This window comes from Phragmites australis, chromosome 6 (assembly GCF_958298935.1).
Source record: "Phragmites australis chromosome 6, lpPhrAust1.1, whole genome shotgun sequence".
In the NCBI taxonomy this organism is placed as follows: domain Eukaryota; kingdom Viridiplantae; phylum Streptophyta; class Magnoliopsida; order Poales; family Poaceae; genus Phragmites; species Phragmites australis.
Window position 1 is genome coordinate 44,605,926 of NC_084926.1, and position 22,936 is coordinate 44,628,861.

At 43.7% G+C, this 22,936-nt stretch overlaps 4 protein-coding genes and 1 pseudogene across 9 annotated transcripts; 2 read left to right on the plus strand and 3 right to left on the minus strand.

The window, feature by feature from the left end:
- The first annotated feature begins 921 nt into the window (after positions 1-921).
- Positions 922-3,504, plus strand: LOC133922797 (histone deacetylase complex subunit SAP18-like). The gene is made up of 7 exons (XM_062368284.1): positions 922-1,085; positions 1,197-1,336; positions 1,527-1,559; positions 2,102-2,212; positions 2,394-2,489; positions 3,127-3,198; positions 3,280-3,504. The coding sequence occupies exons 2-7, from the start codon at positions 1,223-1,225 to the stop codon at positions 3,310-3,312; spliced, it is 459 nt and encodes a 152-aa protein (XP_062224268.1). The 5' UTR covers positions 922-1,085; positions 1,197-1,222; the 3' UTR covers positions 3,313-3,504.
- Positions 3,505-3,881: 377 nt separating this feature from the next.
- LOC133922796 (putative HVA22-like protein g) lies at positions 3,882-14,005 on the minus strand (annotated as a pseudogene).
- On the minus strand, positions 6,172-6,676 carry LOC133922799 (pentatricopeptide repeat-containing protein At1g02060, chloroplastic-like). The gene has a single exon (XM_062368285.1). The coding sequence runs from the start codon at positions 6,674-6,676 to the stop codon at positions 6,293-6,295; it is 384 nt and encodes a 127-aa protein (XP_062224269.1). The 3' UTR covers positions 6,172-6,292.
- On the minus strand, positions 6,714-7,125 carry LOC133922800 (pentatricopeptide repeat-containing protein At3g22470, mitochondrial-like). Its single transcript, XM_062368286.1, has one exon. It carries the CDS (start codon positions 6,978-6,980, stop codon positions 6,714-6,716), a length of 267 nt encoding a protein of 88 aa, XP_062224270.1. The 5' UTR covers positions 6,981-7,125.
- A 1,908-nt stretch (positions 14,006-15,913) lies between the features above and the next one.
- LOC133922801 (uncharacterized) lies at positions 15,914-22,692 on the plus strand. Of its 6 annotated transcripts, none has more exons than XM_062368287.1 (13): positions 15,914-16,348; positions 18,825-19,021; positions 19,096-19,150; positions 19,640-19,767; positions 19,853-19,994; positions 20,087-20,339; positions 20,423-20,501; positions 20,590-20,656; positions 20,759-20,816; positions 20,905-20,986; positions 21,198-21,485; positions 21,580-21,744; positions 21,861-22,692. In XM_062368287.1, the coding sequence occupies exons 1-13, from the start codon at positions 16,336-16,338 to the stop codon at positions 22,146-22,148; spliced, it is 1,815 nt and encodes a 604-aa protein (XP_062224271.1). In that variant the 5' UTR covers positions 15,914-16,335; the 3' UTR covers positions 22,149-22,692. The 6 variants fall into 6 exon arrangements, with proteins under 6 accessions (XP_062224271.1, XP_062224274.1, XP_062224275.1 ...); XM_062368290.1 differs by having other exon boundaries at positions 21,864-22,692; XM_062368291.1 differs by having other exon boundaries at positions 20,090-20,339.
- Positions 22,693-22,936: the final 244 nt, after the last annotated feature.

A 22,936-nucleotide genomic window follows, 5' to 3' on the forward strand; every position in this document is an offset into this window, starting at 1 on the left:
TCGAGGACGACCGCATGGTGCCAGGACATGGTGCTGACGTGATTTGCGTGATGTGCACATCGCGACGCGACAAGATGGTGGGTGGTTGGTGGTGATGGCAGCGGGGAGAAGCAATAGCAGCGTAAAAGGACGGTGACGCGAACGATGGAAGGGTCACATCGGCGGGGAGGACTCGATGACGTTGGCGGTGATGAGGTCATGGTGATGGCAAGGACGGTGATAAAGTTGGGGTGACGATGTGGCCTGATGACAAACCGAGGGGAGAGAGACGAAGATATTTTTAATTAATTAATTAATTAATTTTGTGTGTTCTTCTCTGGTTCCCGAAAACACTAGCCGTGACAGTCTTATAGCACGCACAACTATTTTACTCCTAGAAGTATACAAAAGTATTTACAAGTTTGAATCAATTTGCTTTTTTAAAATTTGCTTGTAATAAAATTGTTCACAAATTGTTTTAATTTTTTATTGAACATATGTAGCAGCTAGATCTGATATTTTCTTTGAATTGTTCTAATTTATTTACAAATTTATTGAACATCCGATCTAAATTGCCTTAAACTTTTTCTTAAATTGATCACAGATCCATTCTAAGTTACTTACAATTTTTCACAAAGTTGCTTGCATCAATGCATTTAAGAGCAGGCATATAGATGGATTTTTTATCAAACATTTTCTCTATTTTTGCCACATGTTGAAGTATGTCATAGGTAAGTGTTGTAGGTTCGGATGCAAAAAATTCAAAAATAGAATAAGATGTTTATGTTTAGACATTTTTTTTATTAAAAATAGGTATACATATCGTAAGTCTAAATTATGATATGTATAGTTTTTAGGTGTGTCCTTCCTTCTTTCCATCTGAAAACAATTGTTTGCTTCGTACTTTGACAAACTTCTGAAGGCTCCCGAGCTGTAGTATGGAATTTCCATCAAAAAGAGGGGGAAATTGAAAAGTCTAGGGTTTTATCTGCCTCGCTTCCGGTTCCAGAACCGTCGACTCCCCTCACCACTCACCTCTCCCCGCGAAAAGTCGGCGGCGGCGGCGAACGGCTTCCCTTGTCGACGGCCACGCGGTAGCAGAGCAGGTCAGCCCGATCCTTAGCTTCTCAGCTAGTGATTCATCGCTCCTGACCAAAAGCAGTAGATTGATGCGTGTGTTCTACGCGCCTCCCTGATCCGCTGATCGATCTCGGCAGAGCCTTGTCGTCGTTAAGGAGGAGAGATGGCCGGCATGGGCGATATGCCGATGAGGCCGGCGCGGCCGGGCCCGCCTATGCAGCACCGAGGGCCGCCTCCGATGGCGCGCCTCCGCCCCGAACCCATCGACCGTGAGAAGGTCAGGTCCCCGCCCCCTCTCAGCGCCTGCTTGCCATTGTTCCAGATCATGGCATGGCCCTTGCGGTGTAGTTGTGCTTGTAGAAGTAGATGGATTGTTGGATGTGCAATTCTACTGCATTACGTTAGGTTTTGCATCTATGGATGTGAATGCTGACAGAATGCTCACTGATTACCCGACTTTTGTGCAGACCTGTCCTCTCCTGCTTCGGGTTTTCACAAAGGTAAGCATGCTCCAGCTACTAGTGCTCATGAGCACCTCACCTTAGTGTGTTAAGACTTAGAGAAGTTGTAGTGTTCTACATTTATTTATTTGTTAATACTTGACAAATTGAACTTTGAAATGGATTGTGGTATGAATTGTCCATAAGAAAATTACAAAAATCCGTGTCGCTATTCAAACTACACTACTACAAATGCAATCTCATTATCAATTTACTTGGGCTCATGGCCTGGGCATCCTTATAGAAGTATGGGCTGCAGTGTTTTGGTGAGTTGTAAAGAGAAGTTCATCCATAAGGCACCTACGCGCCAGTAGTAGGTTACACTCAAATAGAATTGTTTGATGGTGAAACTAACTACCAATAATCAACTTTATGCAGTAAGAAACCCAAGCATTTGTCTATCATCTGGTTTTCTGTCATTGGGATGTATTGACATAAAGCCTTAGCAGTGGCCAGAAGGAAAACATGTGTCTTGTATTAGAGATTGTTAAAAAAAAAACTCCCTGGATTGCAGAAAACTGATCGTGTTGGTTTACTTACAGGTTGGTGGCCATCACCAAAACGAAGAGTTTGCTGTGAGAGGGAAGGAACCAAAAGATGAGGTTCAGATTTACACGTGGAAGGATGCCACACTCCGCGAGCTCACTGATCTCGTAATTTCCCCCCACAGATTTTACCTCTTTCATCTGTAGGAAAATAATATTTGATTTATACCACTGGGAAAGTGGAAGTTCACATTGTGTGATGTTGATTAATGGGGCCTGGGACAACATGTCAATTACTCACCAGTGTTATGAATGAATATCTTATCAGCACAATATGTTTGCTTTTCAGGTGAAAGAGGTTGCTCTTGCAGCAAGGAAAAGAAATGCGAGGCTGTCTTTTGCTTTCGTATACCCCGATAAGAATGGTCGTTTTGTTGTCAGACAGGTAAGAGTTTATTCCCATTGTAACCATCTTGCCATTACCAATTCTTCTCTTCAATTTACAAATGTCAAGCAATTCAGTTACTGTACTGGATATGTAGATCAATAGTCAAGGTCTATCCTTCTAAGGAATCCATTAGTGATGCATTTGTGCCATTGCTAAAATGCAGAGCCTGTGGCTCTTATGCTGACACCACCACATTCTTTGACTGATGATAGAAATTGCCAGTTCTACTGTTGGGAATGAGTCAAACATTCATTGGCCATAAGTTTCATTTTTAAAATACCTTTTATGAGCTTACTTCATTGTATACTTCCATTGATATCAAATCCTGTAGGCATTCTTGGTCTGTCCTTAATTAACTAGTATTTGCAGCTCGCACCATTAAATAATTATGTTCATAGGCATGCACACCTAGCAATGGCATTGGCCCAACTAGGCCCTTTCCTTGTGGCCATCCCAGAGAGTCCATTCACACTGTGATGGTCACCAAGTTTGTATTGAACTGCTGGTTGTTACTTTGTTAGGTCATTCAAAGTTTCAAACTTGCTACGGTCATAAATATCATGTACCATTACTTATGTTCCTTTGCCTTCCTAACCTTTCAAGCTGTGATAACTCATCTTATTGGATGTTGAAGGTGGGTTCGACCTTCTCCTACGGTCATGGAAGAGGGGATGATGCCAAAACTCTTGCAGAACTGGGCTTCCAGGTATGCATCAGTGCTGTATTATGCTATATTAATCTGTTTTTATTGACACAATTTATTGACCTACGCCACATTGTTTTGCAGATTGGTGATTACTTGAGTGTCGCAATCCTGTGAGCGATGCCCCATTGTGCTCAACTGCGTGATGTCTAAAGCTGGGGCAAGGGATGTATCTCTCGTTAGTACTAGAGAACTGAAACAAACAAAAAAACTGCCTGTAATAGTGGTAGCTTTGGGGTTAACTCGTCATTTTGGACATAAGACATCTGGTGTGATTGCTTGCTATAACCTGTGTCTTTGGAGTTGTCATATCTGAGCATTCTGCATATTTCATGGAATTTTACGCCAATGTCTCCATGCTGACTAGGGTAGGTATTCAAATTTTATACGTCCACCTCGACGAGTAACTGGTAACACTGAGTCGGGTAAGATGCTCATTACAGTTGCTACTGCCTCTCAATGTTGTTGAGCAGGATGTGGGTACAACGGTACAAAAGTTCCACAAGATGTTTTCATGTTAAATTTGAGATGGAATTTAGACAAATGCATAAGATACAGCTATTCCTAGATTTGAAGTGCTTGTCGAACTTGCATTATAGATTATTAGATTTAAATTATCAAAAATAGTACTACAACGAAGCGTCCATCGCATGTAAAAGATAAACTGAGGCATGGAGCACGGGTAATAACAGTTTCAAAGCAGGACAAGAAAAAATGGACAATTGTTCATTTTCTTCACCACGTGCTCCACATTTCTACACCAATAACACATGTTGCAGACTGGCAGCAAGCAAACTAGACGATGACAACGGAACCAACGTTGACAACAAAATTTGTCTTCTGAAGCCTGAAGCCCAATACCCAAGTGGCTTGTAAAATCTCTCGGTCTGGAGTTCTGAGTACCAAACATGGTTTCTTATAAATCCAGTGAGGGAGAGACAAGGATTCTGAGAGAGAGAGATGGCTTCTCAAGCAACGTCGTGATAACTTCGGGTAAAGCAACATGCAGCTCGCAACAGTCCAACACTATGCTATCCTTTCTTCACGTTCCAAACACGACTACTTCCCGGGGTGTTTGGCAGTGCCGAGTCCTTAGGTATATCTCAAAGTCAGAGCAGCAGATGCACTTTCTGCAAGAGGAAAAGGTTACGCATGAGCACTTGCACACTGGAAAGAACCAGATCCAAAAGTTTAACGACAATGTTGGAATACTATTTAGTATATATCGTGAGTGTTCTTAACATTCTATATGGAAAATAAAACTAGAAAGGAGTACCACACACCAAATCTCATAGGCTTTTTGCCTGGAGTTCTTTTTGGGCGCTTTGATTTTCAACAGCTATTTGCTTGAGTCCTTGGAGAAGCAGCAGCAACCCTATTGTCTGGCCTGCAGTTCCTTTCATCCAGTGTCTAGTGAGATCATAATCACATCACACACTATCTGCAAACACAGGTTAGCATGTCTTGAGGTCTGACCATCAGATAACACAGGTTAGCTTGTCTTGAGGTCTGACCATCAGATGATCATGTACCATCTGATGATAGGGGCAAATTCAAGAAGTCAAACCATGATCATTTGACGAAGTGTAGATAGGTTTAATCTAAAATCTTTCATCATCAAGCAGCCCTTGATGAAAGATGATCTGTCCCTTATCTGACAGCTGATCAGGCAACTTACTTGATATCCAGTTTCAGCATCCATTCTCTCTTCAAGTCCACACTATGTTGATGACTTGTAGCAGTCCAGAGTTCGCAATGTTTCTTGGAACTGCATAAACCCTTAGATCCTTTGCCTAATTCTGGCAGTTACACGCCTCATCTGTTTAGCGACAAAATCAGCTTCTTTCATTTTTCCAGCTTCCTCGAGTGCATGATGAAGCATGACTAAACTGCGAGGTGTTGGAATCACTCCTCACTCTCTAGGTGTTTATCACAAACACACTAGCCTTTTGGTGGCTCACTCACACACGCAAGAATACAGCAACACAAGTAAGTCTTTTTTTTTGTTAACGCAAGCCACACAGCTCTCGTCGTTTTCATTCATATATATAAACTGAAGTACATGCAAAAGGATAACTGCCGGCCAGTCCACACGTAGACTGCGCCATACTCTCCTAAACTAATGCAACGTGCAGATGACATGCAAGCCTATCCGGCCTATTCTCCTGCCACGAAATCTCTTCACGGCCTTGACCAGGACTAGAGCACTTCATGCCCATTTACACACACTTACATGCAAACGTGTCTTCCAGTGGAAACGGTCTACCACACAACTGATTCCACGCAGCTAGTAATCGCTACTGCCGCCAGGTTAGTTTGTAGACGAACTCTTGATGCAGCGGCCTTTGCACGTCGCAGATAGTGGCACCTCCCTTTGACCGTATCGCACGGTTCACGATACGTACCTATCACACATACTGCCGTGTATTCTCGCCGGTGCCGCTCACTACTACCATATGCAAAGCCTATACAGATAGTTTGCTACATGCACATGAACAAAATAACATGCATATGCACTAATGACAAGATTATTGCTAACACGAGGTGCAGCAGCTGAAGTGTTTCCATTCTTAATTAGTTCATAGAAAAGCCGGAACGCGTCTGAAGCTCTACCATCCATGCAAAGGCCATCCAGAACCAGACTGTGAACTGCCACATCCAATTCATGGCGTTTCTGCAAGCTAAACAAAGTAAATTCTGCTGCATCTGTCAACTTCATTTCCTTGCAAAGTGTTGCAATTAGTTTTTCCATCTTGATGAAATGGCGGATCCATTTGCAACTCCTCTGGAAATAATGCCCGAGTGGCCATTATCATACGGACTCTTAGTAATCTTATATGCACATTCATTCAGATCATTTTTGAATAATACGTCAATCAGATTAGTTGAAAGATCAAGATTCTGCCGGATCTTCCTCTCTAGCATTATCTCAATCAAATCGGCAGCTTCTTTTGCACAGCCATCTTTCTTCAAAAGCCCCAAGTGGAATGTACTTGTGCTAGGCCGAAGACTGCTATTTAACATTCTGTGCAGGGCTTCCCAATCAAACTTCATCCTTCCCCTCTGTAGAAAACCATCTATTACGGCAATATAGCATTCACTCAGGCACAAGATCCTTCTTCAACATTGAGAGCACCAGTTGGTACCCTTCTTCGAAATCTTCCTCCTTGCAATGTCCTAGGATCAATGTCTTGAATGCTGGGACATCGACTTTGCTCCTCTGATCCAACAGCTGCCCAAACAGCATCCTGGCCTTCTTTGCCTCCCCCTTCTCGCAAAAGTACATAAAAACTGGGTTGTATGCCGCCACAAGCGGTACACAACCATCTCTTTTCTTGAGAAGCTCCTTCTCCAAGAGCTCATCCACAAGCTCCTCAGCTTGACCAAACTCGCCACTCTCACACAATGCCCGGATCACCATGCTATATTTTGCAGAGTCCCGTCTCACATGGAGCTTTGCCATTTGATCAAACACCTTCATTGCATCAACATCCGCCCTTCATTGCAGTGTGCAGCCATCAGCGTGTTGAATGTGCACATGTCTGGCTTAAAGAGTCCATCTCGAACACCTCCTTCACCAGCTCCATCCTTCCGGCCTCGCAGAAGCCCTGCACCATTGTGTTGTAGGTGATCCTATTCGGCGCCACACCATCTGCAGCCATCATCTTGAAGACCGCGAGCGCCTCGTCGGCGAGTCTCTTTGCACAGTACGCCTTGATCATGGTCGTGTAGGTGATAACATAAGGAAAGCCGTCGCATTTCCTGCCGTCTTCGTTCGCGCGCATTCCTTCGAACAACTTGCGCGCGGTGGTCAGGTCGCCCGCTCGGTAGTCGGTACAGAGCGGAGAGCAGGGAGTTGTAGCAGATGGCGTCAGGGGCGAAGGTGTACGTCACCGGCAAGAAGCGGAAGATCTTGAGAAGCGTGGGGGCGGACGGGCGTGGGGAGGCGGCAGAGAGGCCGTGGAGGAGAGTGTTGGGCGTGGCGGCGTCGGGGGAGGCGTCGCGGGAGCGGAGGAACGCGGCGAGAAGCGCGGATGCCGCACGGCGGCGACCGCGTTGGAGGAGGGCGGCAAGGAGGGAGTTGAAGGAGTGCGGGGTGGGGGCGCGGAAGTGGGAGGCGGCGGCGCGGACGCGGCCGGTGGCGGCGAGCGCGCGGAGGAGGGCGTTGAGGGCGTGATTGGGGAGGAAGGTGAGCCGGGGGGGGGGGGGAGGGTGCGGAGGTAGGAGAGCGCCGGGCGGAGGTCGCGGGAGTGTAGGAGGTGGTGCAGCCTTCTCGCCGCCGCCACCGACGCCGGCTCCGGCGGTGCGCCCGTGGCCATCATCAGGTTGAAGAGGGAAAATGACGTCGAATCGCGCTTGCTCTTGCACTTGTTTTGTACAATTGCGGATTGGTGGGAAACCATGATTGCTTCTACTCCTAAACCCTCTCGAGTTTTTTTTTTCCGAAAAAAAAAGATTGAACCGAATTAGACCACAGACTACCTTCCACTACTCTGCCCAAAAGCCAATCTTGTCAGGGCAATTTCATATTTGAATTTGGTCATGTCTTGTTCTCGAATATTCTCCGCTTACCCTCTTTCCAAATAAAATGCTCAATACCAGGATTGTAAATTGATGAGCCTAAAGATATCTATCATCCTTTTTAATTAAACTAATAATACTACTTTTTAAAAAAATTAAGTAATTTAAAAAAAACTAATGTACTTAATTAAACTAAAGAAGATCGGTAGGTGTCCTTACGCCAATTTGCACCCTTGCTCCATGCCGTATACATGAGGAGAGCAGGGCCGAGGTGCAGTGAGCCGCTCCACCATTCCTGCATGGTCTGTCCTGCTGTTGGTACGGTGATGGCGTCGTTTCTCCAGTCTGACCTTCTCCCAAACTTGTTTAGCATAGCTGCAGTGTAAGCACAGGTGCAATGCCGTTTCTTGCTCTTGATCACATAAGGAGCAGATTGCTTGGCATGGCCAGTTCCTAAGAGCTAACTTGTCGCCCGTTAAAATCTTGCTCTGTGCCAATGACCATGCAAACCCTCTCGAAAAATGGCCAACTCCATCTTCATCTACGTTTGTTGGTGTATTTGGAAGGAAAGAAATCGTACAAAATTCCAGCACGTCGGACTTCAAGCACATCAAATTTCTCACATGGCAGAGGAGTGCATGGCAAAACCGGTGCTACAATGGCGTTTCAATAGCCTGCTTCAAAATCGTAGGTACCGTTTAAAATTTGAGCATCGGTATCTTTTTCTATTTTCTAATGATGCATGTAGATATATTAATGTCTCGAAAAGTAGTTTCATATGTTTGGGATGAGCAATTCTCTCTATATGTACTGACCTGCTGAGACATCATGCCCGGCCTCTCTCATGAGCCTGAATGCAAGGGTTGCGTCGAGAAGATCATCGCTGTGGACGAGATCCATGCAGGCGTCCATGGCGCTCTCGATCTCTTCTTCGAAGTAGTGGTCGATGCAGAGGCGCTTGAGGTTGTCGACGTTGGCCATCATCTCCCGGCCGCTCTTCCGACGTCGATGCAGAATCTTTTGCACGTTCATCAGGCCCTCCTGGTACGGCGCGTTTCATGGAGAGTGAGCACATATATGCTTTTCAAAGCCTGAAACTGTCGGACAGTATTAGCCAAGTCATTATCGTCAGGAAAATCACACTAGGGTTAGGGTCACACACGGTTTCATTATTGAGGAACACAAAGAAAAAGATTCAATCTATGCATCTTGCTGGTATATATATCCATCATATACACAGTTACTATAAGCTCAGTAAGCTACCTGGAGGTCAAAGTCACTAGGCAGCAGCGTTTTGGACGCCGGCGAAGTGCGGATGGAGCCACAACGGCGGAGCGCCTCGACACGCAACCAGTCAAGCGTGGCTGCACAGTCAGCGCCCACTTGCTGCCACAGGTGATGACGTGGCATGGCACTACCAGCACAATGTGACTCTCATGCTGGGTTACACCGACACCGACACCCAGATGTAAACATAGGCACTGGTATTCCAACAGTTTTTTCATATTTGGATTCCAAATAACGAATCAGTAGTATCATTGCTGATGCATACATGCAATTTTTTTATTTTTATTTTTTGTATTCATTCAAGGACCAGACCTACCTTGTTGTATCCAGACATGCCGCACCTACTACTGCTAGAACCCGGCCACTTCATACATGTTTGTAACAGATCAAGCTCAATCACCTCCTAGTACCTAACTAGTGATCTGATCCATGGGCATCACAGCGTCTACTTCAGTAACTGGGATCTATTCATAATTTGAGCCATGAAACAACACGAAACTGGTTCCAGATTGTACAAGTAGGAATGCGTGCACAGTACGCGAGAAAACCGGATTCTGTACGACCAACCCAGCATTCCCTCTGTTGTCAGTTGAGCAACAGCTCCGGAACTAGCTCGGCATAGAGCGAATGGTGAGAAATGACTCTTGGCAGCTGCTAATTTGGTGGCGGTCCAGATCCTCCGGCCATGCGCCTCCTGAGCCGGCCTCGCGTCAATTGAATCACCTCCTCGATGAGCGTCTCCTCTGGTGGTAGTGGTGGAGGTGTGCTGCTTATCGATGCGCGGGGCGGGTCGACCTGCATGGCCTCGGTGTTCTGAGGACCGTTCGTGGCGACAGCTTCAGGAAAAGGTGGTGGCTGTGGCTGAGCAGGAAGAACTGCACCGGCGGGGGCAACTGGAATTGGGGGCCTTGGTGGAGTGGGAGGAACTTGGGCAGGCTGTGTTGGCAGCGGAGGAGCCGACGGTGTGGGAACAGGTGGGGGTGAAGGATTCACCTGCCGAGTCCGTGGTGGTGGTGGACGCTGTTGTTGCTGTGCCTGCAGAAAGGAAGAAACAGTGAAGATAAGTCAGTATGCCATGTAGATATAAACTGGCATCAACACACAGACCCTAAATGAATTGTTTGCTTATCCATATTGCTAACCATCAGTTGAGGACAAGAGAATCATATTAATCCTGGAACCGGTAAATACTTAGCCAGGACATCAGCAAACATAACCACATTCTTACAGGTCAGCTTATAATGCAACAACCATGAAGGGCACATCATTTGTCAACAGAATGAACAGAAAATGGCATGATGAAATGGTAGAACAGATATCACTATATCAGTCGTATCACACTTCAATAGAGGGATAATCTGTGCTTCTCAAGTCATTAACTCAAGAAATGGTACATGATAACAAATTTACTATTATTCATATAACAGTACATGATCAAAACGACGCATGGACCAAACTAGGAGGCTACAAGCAAAAAAGCACAGAGCACAACGTCAATGAATCATCCATTTATCTACATAAAAGAAAGTTCACAGCATACCACTAAATGCCCCAAAAACTGACTCGTGGTACATCGTTTATAGAACCACTCAGAATTAATCAAGTGAAAGAAATAAAATGAAAAAAAATAAAAGATACAAAAGTACTTCCCAGGACACGACTAGTCACCAGCAAGGATAAAACGCCATTGATATGCCACACCTCACAACCTAAATGAATTAGGGTTCCACTTGGCTAGGCTCTGCCTCTTTTTTCATGTCTACTTCAATGTCAGAAGCTTTCCATTATCTCATGCTAGGAACTACAGAAGCCACGAACCACATAAAGATATTGCTATCTGACAAACTAGATTCAGCAGCATTCATTTTCATTTTGGTTCATCGAAAAGCCTTTTTTCTGCACAGGTAGGCCCTATAGCATGAAAGCTCCTAAATAGCCTCTCAACCATAGTTAGTTTTCTTGAGGGAAGAATAATATGGCAGTCTGTTATCCTCTTCTTAAAGATTGCAATATGCAACCCAAATATCCAATAACCAATTGGACTTCCGGGAAGTCCATGCAGACAAAGAAATTCAATAAGATATTTTAAGAGTAAAGAAGCCTAATGGATAGGATAAATGGTGCTACTGTCAGATTTTTCACAATAGGTATAGCAGTGCAGAAACTGAATGGACATGCCACTACAAAACCACAATATTCTAAAAAGTGCTATGCATAATGCATTAGATGGGTGGCGGCATGGCACCTAGCACCTAATCAGTGCCTAGGCAGGTTATGCACCCGCAGCGATTAGACACTAGGTGGGAGGATGGCGCCACCAAGGCAGGCAACCAATAGAAACCACCAATAGATCAATGGCCAATATCTTGAAAATTTTAAGCAGTTTGATTTTAGAAAGCTGGACATCTCTTATTTTGCAATCTAATCAGTGGAATAATATTGTCTATAATACCATTAGGAGCTGATGGCATAGTAAAACTTATTCCATCAGTTCACATGAACATTATAAACAACAAACTCAAGCCCAGCAGCCTAGATAGCTGCACATAAATTCTTCAAAGGGTACCATTGAGAGAATACTCAACCAGACACTAGGTTAAAAATCTTTCTGAAACCTTGCAATATGCTGTGGAATTAATCGATTGCTAGTATTAAAAAGTCACACATGACCAGAATAAGTGCATAATATATCAATCAGTAGCACAAATTCTTCAAGCACTAAGAGGAACTGAGATGCCAAAACTTTCCACAATAAATTATCAGTTAGCTTGGTAATACAATTTTTTCTTACCCAAGTAATAGTGGTTAGTTAACTCTTACTGTAAGTACATAATGAATAGCATTCGTTCAATAAATTGGAAATAGGAAGACTAATGGTAGACATGACATGCGGAGAAATTTCTGGTAACAGGTATGCATTAGTACTTGACAGGTAGTTATTTCTGTCAAATTGCTGGAATGCAAATATTAATGCTTTCCAAACATCAGCATGTATTTGACATTCTGAGTAAAGTTATGGCTATTAAAAAAAGTGAACTAGGCTCTGCCTCTCTTTACACTCAGCAATTAGATGCATGAGCAACAAGAAGTCAAGAACTGGAGTACATTGCAAAAAAAATGGAGGAAATCGATACAAGCTGCTTTTCTAGATTTAATACATGAGATATGTGGAAAAGCATGCCCAATTCCGAGTAATATTGTGAGAATAAAACATCTGAACTTAAACTCAAGGAAACCCAACTAACACCATTATATCTGTAAAAAAACACAAAGTAACTCATGCGAGAAAAGCCACACAAATTTGATGTCTCGAGTAATGGACAGGAAACACATACATTAGCTAAGGAGCAAGAGATACAAATCCACTGGCTAAAATAGATATAACAGCAGAAAGAAATGGCAAGGAAGCAAAACCTGAGGACGAGGTCTTTGGGTCTGTGACTGAGAGGCAATATACTGCAAGATTTCATAGGACCTTGTCTGAGCATAATTGGCAACCCTCTGGTAGTAAATAACTGCCATGTCACCGGCTCTTGTCCTCAATTCAAGCAGATTTCGATCAATCTCAGTTTCATGTTTGGCAATGTATGGCTTGAAGAATGACTCATACACATAGGCAGTCCCCTGAAATCACCCTTTGTTACAAACAAACCATGGGAAAGCATATTTTTAACTATTAAGCATAATAGAATACCATACACGTGTCTTTGGATACCACAAGTACACAATAAATGCCAGCTTTGCTTCACTATACATTGGTAACCTGTGTAAGAACAGAACCATCAGCAACTACATAACTTATACCCTGATTTTAATCTCCTTAAAGGTTACTAAAGATGGCAACTCCAAAAGGAGCATGGTATTACCATGACACGAAATTATCCCCAAATCTCTCCAGTACAGTGAGAACTGCAAGTAAAATCCTGCAAAACCCATGACCTTTAAGATGAAGTAAAAACAAATTCAAGTGCACATTAAAACAGAATAGCACCCTTGACGAACCAGTACTGACACCAGAACCGCAACTGCTCAACCTCAGGCCTGTTCAGCTCCACCGTCTTGTAGCAGTCATAGGCTGGGTATGCATATCCAAGAACAAGCCTGCCAAACAGAGAAAAAAATAGCAAACAGATGACAGGTCTGACCAAAAACATTGCCCCATCGCAATGAATATAAAAAAGGATCAGTGCTGCTGCTTACGTTAAAGCTCTGGTAATGAACGAACCAATCATCTTGAGCCCTGTATCCGTTAGATTAGTAGCAACTGCCAAAAACAGCATAGACGAATAAGGCTAGCAGAAATATAATGATATGGCCGTCCACAGGCAAAAGCAAACACGATAATTAGAACGGGGCTGATATACTAGTAACTGATACTCCATACCACGCCTCTATCCCGCTCACTACTGCAAACGCTACACATTTAGAAAGCGCCATTCAATCGTGCTACTGACATACTTCATATGCTCCCCTTCATGTAGAGCTTGGATTCATCGCAACAAAGGCTACACGGGATAGGGGCAGCGGATGAGTTAGCGTGTGGCATGTTTATTTTGGGAGATAAATTGGTAGCAGTAGCACTAGGTTAGGGTCGAAGACATCCGAATGCGTCCTACGCGGTCAACCAAAATCGATCTCTCGCGACCTGAAGAAGTGGAACAGGAAGAAGAACGGACGCAAGGATGGATGGATTAGTAGGCTACCGCGCAGCAAACAAACAAATCCGCGACGACGAACTGAATGGAGAGAAGACCCTAAACACTTGTACCTGAATGCTCGCGGTCGCAGCAATCAAACAAGCTCTACAACTCTAATTAGAGCAAGGGAATCCATATCCATGGAAGCAAGCTGCAAGCTAGGGTTCCTTACCAAGAGAAGAAGGAACCGCCCGTGTCCGGATAGAGCTGGCGTGGACCAGTAGAGGGGAGGAGGAGGGCGACGAGGAGGAGGAGGAGGAGTAGGGGTCTAGGGGAGGAATTCGAAGCGGGGAGGCGTGCTGCGGAAGGAGGTGGGCCGAGCCGCCAAGCTTAGAAGAGAGAAGAGTCGGGGAAGGGAAGCATATCTTTTTCCGCCTTGCCCTTGCAATCCGACGTGACAGGGCCGTGGTTGGGGCCCAAGAAAGGCCAGGCCTGGAAAGCCTCGCCTGAAACAATCTCAGGCCCGAGCTAGGTCCTAAAAATCTTTTGGGCATCCTCAAGGATTCTCTTTGCGGATCAAAATCTCTTTACAAAAAAATTTTTATTCTCTTCAACATTCTAACAGTTTCTCTTCACAGTTTCTATCATAAAATAATTCTGAAAGATAATCCTTACAGAACATATTACCATATAATTGCCTTTTGAAACATAATCAAAATTGCTTGTACTTTCAATGATATATTAGGCCATCTCCAACGGAGTCTCCAAATTTGAGGATTCTAGTGCTACAGTGTTTTGCGGTATACTGTAGCACTAGAAATCCATCTCCAATAGATCCTCTATCCAGTGATACAGTACTGCTACAGTGTTAGGGATAGAGGATACTGTAATAGTGATAGGGGATGCTGTAATAGTATTTTGAGGATGAAGATTTGAGGTAGCTGTTGGAGATGGTCTTACCATGTAACGAGGGTCAGCAGATGAGGATCAGCGGTCAGCAGGTGAGATCACCGAGCGCGGCAACGCATTTTTCTAGTTACTACTCTAACGGGCTTTTAGAAAAATAATATATACATATTAAAAAATAGTATATACATATTAAAAAATAGTATATATATCTCTCAAAAAGTAATATATAATTTATTTATAAAAAATATATATCAGAAAGTAGTATATTTTTTTTTATATTTTTTGGAATCACACTCTTTTTCTAGATGGAGCACAGCATATCTCTTTTGTCTGTTGCGATTTCACGCAGATCTCACAAGAAATTGTATTTCCCGCATGATTTAGGAAAGCTCTGAACGACGCCCATCAAAGTATGAATGCATGCAGCTGTACATCGGTCATGTACAAGCTACCAACCAAACACGCGTACATCGAGGGTAACTCGACAGCACTATATATATCTTCTCTATTAATAAATTATATCTTTAGTTACTTGATCTTCATAAGTAATTTAGCCTTCAAATTTATTGTTAATCTTGTTGAGCTTCTTCTTCTTTTTATGAGCATCACTAAAATCTCAATAATTTTTTATGCAATTCTTTTAACTCATGGCATTTCTCAAAGAATTCATGCTTCATCATTTATGCATTTTCTATGAAATAGCCTAATAGCAATTCTCAATATGATTGTTAGTCTATAAATATTGTCATCACTTACCCGAGCATCACCTAAAACTCATTCATCTTGATGCATTTTCAATCTCACCATTCACATATCTCTCATACATATCTCTCATCCATATATCACATATGGAACAACCTACTAACAAACTAAACACTATTATTAATCCATAAATATTATCATTAATTATTAAAATCACACATAAAAACTAGATACACTTTCACACCCATCAAAATATGAATGCATGCATGCAGCTGTACATCGATCATGTGCAAGCTACCAACCAAACACGCGTACGTCGAGGGTAACTCGACAGCACTATATATCTTCTCTGAAGCGTAGTTGAAGCTCACGAGGAAAAGCTGAAGAAGCACTGCATGTTGGTATCTTGGTACTTGAATAAGGAGATAGGGGTACACACACCGCGTACATGAGTAGTACATGTACAGCGATCAGAGCAAAATCCGCGCAGTACAATTTCTCAGGCCGAGGAGAGCTTCACTTTAATTTGCAGATGGTGGATGGAACTCATAACCTGCCAGTCTTGATTGAGGTTTATGTGCAGCAGATAAGTTCTACTATGAAGAAAGAAAGGGATATTTAAGCAGGGATCGAAGCAGAAGCAGAAGCAGCAGCAGGCATGTCGTACCGTACGTGTCTCTTCTCTAGCTAGAGAGAGTGGCTAGTGAGAGAGAGACTCTGGAGAGAGGAGAGGGAAAGAGAAAGGACAGGGCGAGTGCAAAGCTTGCAACTTTCCGTTTCTGCCCACGCCAAAGCGGCCAACAAAAAGGGCGACGTCCTGGCTGCAGTGGCTGTGCCTGCCTGCGCCGTCGTTGCCTCGCATTTACCACTCACCCTCTCCTCTCCATTCGTCTCCTCCCCTTTCGTCAGAACCGAGAAGAACACAAGCAACCACCCACGCAGGCACACTTGTTTGTTCGCCGCTTTCGCTTTCTCTGCCGCCCGGTGATTTGCCCTGCCGCTTTCTTCCTCCCCCTGCTCGCGCTCGCGGCGGCGTCGTCCTCCCGTCTACCTGCTCTTCTTTCTGCTGCAAGGATTCGAGGAGATGCAGATAGGAGGTCAGTCTCCTCTTGGCTTGGCTTGCGGATTGGAGTGAAGAAATTTCAGGTTTTGGAGTGGGAGTCGGTGTTCATTTCACGCCCTCTGAAATTCTGCTCTGTTTCTTGCGATTTTACGGCTAGAATTTCATCGGGGTTTCAACCGGAGTTTGCTTCTTCCCTGTCTCTTAATTACACAAACTTTAGTTCTGGAGTTAATTATGATGTTGTTTTCATCTGTTTTTGCGTGGTTTTTCCTGTTGATTCCTCTAGTTTTTTTACTACACCTAACTAACCTTAGGCTTGACAAACTTAGCGCTAACAAGACCCTCTATCTTTCGGGCGTAGCTCAGTTGAATGAATCCTACTGTTTCAAAAGAGGCAAGCAGTTCCTCCAAAAAAAGAGTCAAGCATTTGAGGTTAAAATGAAACGATTCCTAGGGGGGTGAATTCGGTGTCTAAGATATTACAATCATGTTGACAAATAAAAAGTTCTCATCGTGTCCGTTCCATCTGTTCTGCTCACAGCTAACCGGCGCAAAATCTGATTTTCCTCTGCTTTTTTACCTGAATAGTTGAGAAAAGGTTCTATATTTGGTCTGGATAAAGATTTCCAAATGCACTCTCCTTTTCAGATTCTTGGGGGTGCTAAAGATCCATGAATCATTTTCAGGGAAGAAACACCACCAGAAAGAAAAAGAAAAAAATCCATCTTTTTCACCACCTTTTCCATCTCCCTCATCGGCTTTCCCAGCATCTGATTCCTCTGCGTTCATAGGACCAAGTAGCTTGCTAACAACTTTTTTATCCTGTCTTTTGGTCATGACTTTGCTTCCAATATACCACTGACCACTGGATGCTGTCTCCTTGTCTCAGTCAGTCCAAGCAGTACCACCACTCCCATAAGAAAAAAAAAAAATAGAGAGAGAGAGAGAGAGAGAGAGAGAGAGAGAGAGAGAGAGAGAGAGAGCCCGTATCTGTATGTGCATGTCTATCTGCTCAAGTTCTCTGACTCGGCATTTCTTGTGTGTATGGAGAAGATAGAAGAGGAGAGAGAGAGTTATGAGATCTTTTTGAGCTGGTAACTTTTTTGGATGGTGAATATGGAGAAGGGGGAGAAGCTGGTGGTTGGGCTCACAAGGTGTCATCTGCTCCTCTTCTTCTCCTCCTGCTGGTATGTGTGTGTGCCGTTTCATTTGCTGTGGCCCAGTGGTTTCTCTCCTGTGTTCAGATGGCTACAGTGAGCTAACTCTGCGGCTTTCTCTCTCATCGTCCCCAAAATGCCCCTTATCCTTTTCCTAATGCACCCTCGAAGTATCAAACTTTTTTGTTCTTTTCTTCACTTGGTGGGGGTGCCGGGCCCACTGATCACCTTGATATAGTGTGCTCTTGTGATTGGTGTTAAGGTTTTTTCTTGGGAAAATAGCCTCTTTTATTATTGCTTTGGACTAAGCTATGGGTCAAGAGCATTGTCTAGAGACTAATACCATGTACTAGGGGTTGGCATAGCCTATAGGCCTCCACTAAACGATTATACAGTATAGCTCATTCTTCTCAAATTTCTTTGCTTAAACAAACTATTTCAAATTTCTCTAAATTTGAATTTCTGAAAAATTAATAGCAGTAGGTATAAACCATAAGATCAGTGGCGGACCCAGAGATTTCAGTGAGCCTGGGCTAAATACAGACCGTGCCCGTACAAGTTGTGTTTTGCCCAAAATTTGACCGATCCAAATCACGAATTTACTTATAGCTTGTATAGAAGTAAAGAGGCGAGTCGGGGTGGAGCCCGGGCGGGTGCCCAGGGTCGCCGGGCCCTGGGTCCGCCACTGCATAAGATGAATTACTATCTTCGGTCGATGAGCTGTGTTCCTTTTGCTCTGACGTAATGAGTTGTGTTCCTTATGATTCACGGCCCCTGACCACAAGAGACATTTTTCCCCCTTTTGCCTTTTCTGTGGAGCGTTTCAGATTTTTCTCTGATTTTGGATGGTTCGATTAGGTGAAGTTTTCGTGAAGACATTTCCAATATATGGTGATGTTGGCTTGGATCGTAACGCTTGTCACCTACTGCCTACGTGTAGATAAATATGCTCAAGCCTTTAGCTTGAGCTTGCTGTCCTTTTCTCACAAATGCTCCTTATTGAATATGGATCCATACAGCTTGATGAAACATAAATACATGGAAGAAAGCATGGAACTTTAAGTTTTTTCTCTCCAGCTTTTTCAGATTTTAAGGGAGATTACAATCATGTTTTTTCTCTATGATTCACTGTATTGCTATCTTATTTTTTTAGTATTAAAGACTTACAATCCTGAACTTTTCAGATAATGATTATTTCCAAAAGACTGGATGGCATCACCTGTTCCTTTCGTTTTCTTATTTAAAAAGCTCTTAGTTGAACAGCTGGAGCAGTGAAATACTGTGTTTAGCTGTTTTAACCGCTAAATTACCACATGCTTTCTAACGTCAATTGTCCGTTCATACTGTGTCCAGGTTGTAAGAGAAACGAGAGTGAAGGTGGACATCACAAGGCAGCATTGAGGCAGAAGAAGTTGAAGGCTAAGACCTTGAAGCGGAGATCAAGCAACAGCGACATGAACGGCAAGGCAGATGCAGGAGGGACCTATGATGATACAGTCCTCTGCTCACTGAGTACAGCCAGCTTCAGGAGCCTGATTAGTAGGAAAAGGGTGAGGACCCTTGGTTGGCCTTGTATGCTGTTCGTGTTCAATCATTTGCTCATGTTTATTTTGCTGTTTCAAAGGTTGCCGGGCACTGTGATTCTGTTGATCCACCAGTTCCAAGAAAATTAAGATCAGGTACTTATTAGCCACTGTGTTTCTTCTTTTGCATGGCCCGAAAACACAATGGGCAACTTTGACTTTCCTTTTTTTTCGTTTTTTTAGGCAACTTTGGCATTTTTTCTTTCATCTTTTTCATTTACAGATGGTATGGTCGATAAATATTCCTGGTATTTTTAAGTGAACAAATAATATAGTGTTTACTTTGTTACTTGCCTTCTACCATATATGATTAAACATCGGGTTGGAGAAATTGGGTAATGTTGTTATTTTTAGGTAGGGGACAATTGCTAGTGACCACCTAAAACCTGACCTAACTGATTAAGTGATTGTGCGTACGCGAATAATCCATTGCTGTTTCTTTCCAAGTGTTCTGGTGCACCCACAAACGGCATGTTGTAATAAGCAATTGATCACGAATTGTGACATTGGCAGGGGTAGTTTCATAATCTGGGGATCTTTTTTAGCTTCAGGATAATATTTCAACTTTTAGCCTCCTACTTTCAGCCATAAATAAGAGAGTCGGGCGATTTGTTTCTGCATCATCGCGGCATGTCAAGAAGATACGTCATCTTTCGGCTATCAGCGCTCAGGTTTCTTTTGTGGATCAGGAAACAAGATTCAATGAAAGCTCGGTAAGTATTTTCTGCAGCAAGCATTTCATCGTTTGGTCATGATGAAAGACTGAAATTTGAAAGTGAGATACACATTCTTGTTTAGCAGTTATTTACAGAAGAGGAGGAAATAATCGCTGATGCTTTGCTGTCCCTATCTCAAATACACTCTCTTTGTGAACTCGCGGCTGACAAGGCTGTAGCAGATAGCTCAAACATAAATATTGCTTCAACTTCTTATTCAGAAGGTTTGTCTGCACTTTTTCTTACTATCGTACTAACAATTGAGTATTGCAGTTTTTAGAATATGTTTATAACTCTGGTGTGATTACCCCTGCAGTAGCTAGTAAGGATGGCGACAAAATAGTCATACTGCCAAGTGCTGCTAATGAATTGGCTAGCCGAGCTGCCTGCATAGATGAACTAGTGGGACGAACCGGCAGCAGCGTTCCACATGTAAATCCAGTGCCTGATGGTACAGATCAACTCAACAACATAAATCCACCTTTGTCAGAAAATGAGCAAATACAGGACCTTTCTTTGGGAATTGTCGCTAATGTGCCAAGCCCACCTAAAGACTCCTCCAATAACAGGTCGAGAACTGCTCAAGGATGTCCTAAGGTACCTTATATTGTCCTTCTGTAAACTGCATTCTCATGTTTATTTCTGTTTGCAGAGCGCGAAAGCATCTGAAAGTGCAATTTGATGATAGTCTAAGTTATCCAGCACAGAAGCCGGAGGCTCCTCTTTGGCTGGTACTGCCCTGTTATCTGTCTGAAGTACTGATGTAATTTTTTTTGGTCCTAATGCTTCATTGTTTCCTGCAATATGATTTTTATACAGGTAAATGTTAACAACTCTGATAGCGCGCCACATGAAAGGGAGAAGGCCAAGAATAACAGTGCACAAGGTACTCCTGCAATTCTAGAATGCCATAACAGCTTAACTACATTATGCTAACTACCAGTTATTATTAATACTTCTTTGCTAAAATATGTTGTTACTTTGTCAGAAATTGTGCCTTTGGTCCAGTCTCCACTGCCTTGTACCCCAGATGGATACTTAATAAAGTAATTTTATGTTTAAACCAATGACATCTTTTCCGATTAAAATTTTAGTTGGGTTCTACGAATATGGTAAATGTATGCCCCTTTTCAGGCCCTCTTCAAGCGAATCGTCAGCTCGGGCAAATACTATTTCTGAAACTTGTAAATTTACTGCAGCTGGAAATCATGGCAAGGTTCGTATTATCTCTTCCACTCTTTGCTTACGCACTTACGTTTCCTTATTCAACAAATTTGACAGGGATATCCTCTGTTGATTGCTAAAATTCATCTTCAAGCATTGCATTGTTCATGGTTTCATATTTTATTCTGTACAACTGTTATGGTCAAAACTCCCTGAAAAGACTCTGAATATTTAGCTGACGGCGGTAGCACTCCTCTCTGCAGCTTTCCCAGGTTAAAAATGCCGGCCCAACAAAGGCATGGAAGAGAAGTATTACCCATGTCTATGTGAGTCATATAATCCAAATGCATTTGAACAAGGAGAAGGCATCACAAAACCAAGTAAAACCAGAGGAAATGTCACACATCCGCACTTCAAGGTCTCCAAACGGCTCTACCTTACACAAGAACAATGCACAAGATGATACATTCTACGCCGTGCATTTCGATGTACGGCTCCCAGTTCAGCCATCTACTGGCGTCTGCGACATGAGTGCTGGTCGGCTAAAGATCGTGAGCGCGACTACTTTCGCTACGGCTCTGCTAAAATGCTAACTGAATTCCTCTGAACCTTTTATCTGAAGCTGTGGCATGTTGCTTCTTTCAGGTCGGTGGTAATTTCCTGAACCTGCCCACTTCGACGGCGCTACCAGGGGCGCAACATGTTCAGTATATGCATCCTCAGATCGCACCCCGGACTGCGATGCCATACCCGTTTCCGCATCTTCCTTATAGCAGAGGGAATTTAGCACCTGCTGCAGCACTTCAACAGGTTCTTTCTTTACTCATTGCTTCTGAACATGTCATAATATTCTTACAATGTTGAGATCGGAATTTGTTACGGTTAAAATGTGGTCTCACAACACTATGTTTCTCTTTGTGGAGCAGCAGATGCCACAGTACATGTGCAATCCGGGCTACGCTCCGCGCCCCGGCCATCCCCCGAGCTCATCAGCCATGATGAAGCTTCATCAGCAGCAGCAGCAGATGTGGCAGTTTCAAATCCCTCACTACCAACCAAGGACGGATGCTGCGCCACCAGCAGCATGGCACAACATGTCTTCCCTGCGTCCGATGTCCATGCTTCCTCCCCCGGCGATGCCACCGCAGATGGAGCTCTTCTGCGCGCCGTATCAGGGCGGCAGCAGGCAGCCACAGCAGCTCAGGTTGATCTAGTCTTCTAGCGTTTAGACGCACGCACTAATTTACTGGGATGCTGCTGATGCAGAAGTGCGGTGTTAAACTTACAGAAGAGAATCCATGCTGCTGCTGCTGCTGTGTTTAACTTAGCAACAAGAGGATTGTGTTCGGGCTGGAGGGGGCTGAACTATAATTAACAAAAATTGCAGTGCAGTTGCATAATACAACTCTCTCTCTCTCTCTCTCAGTTTTGGCAATCTTGTTCTTTCCATTGCTAAAAAATTGGAGCTGAGTTGACACAATTGTAGCTGGTTCTAGCGCGAGGTACCACTGGAGGCCGCAGATTGATCGTCCCTACCTCGGTAATTCTAGGCTTGGTTTGTGCGCATTTGCCATGGGTGTACTGTACTGTAGTCGAAAAAAATAGTTCGACGAAAAGAGATTGAATAAGAATGTATGGATGCGTGAATTTTTTTTAGATTGCTTCCCATGGGTAGCGCATTTGTTAGAAAGGCCTTCGACGACTCGGGTTAGATCGTTCGATTGTCCACAAATTTAGGGGCATTATGTTTTTGGCATCTGCTTGATTATTCTGGTGAAAGTGGAACGATCAAATTTAACTGCGGAAAAGTGAAGGTAGAATAGGGCTCTGAATGAATCCTTGGGTACCAGACGGTTACGCGACGGCGGCGGGGCGGAGGAGGAGCACTCGTCGCCGGCGGCAACTTCAGGTCCAACGCCACCGCCGGCGTGGTTTATCGAATATGGCATTCACGTACACGTCGCGCGATCGATCGAGCACCTTCGTCTCTAGCTAGCTTCTC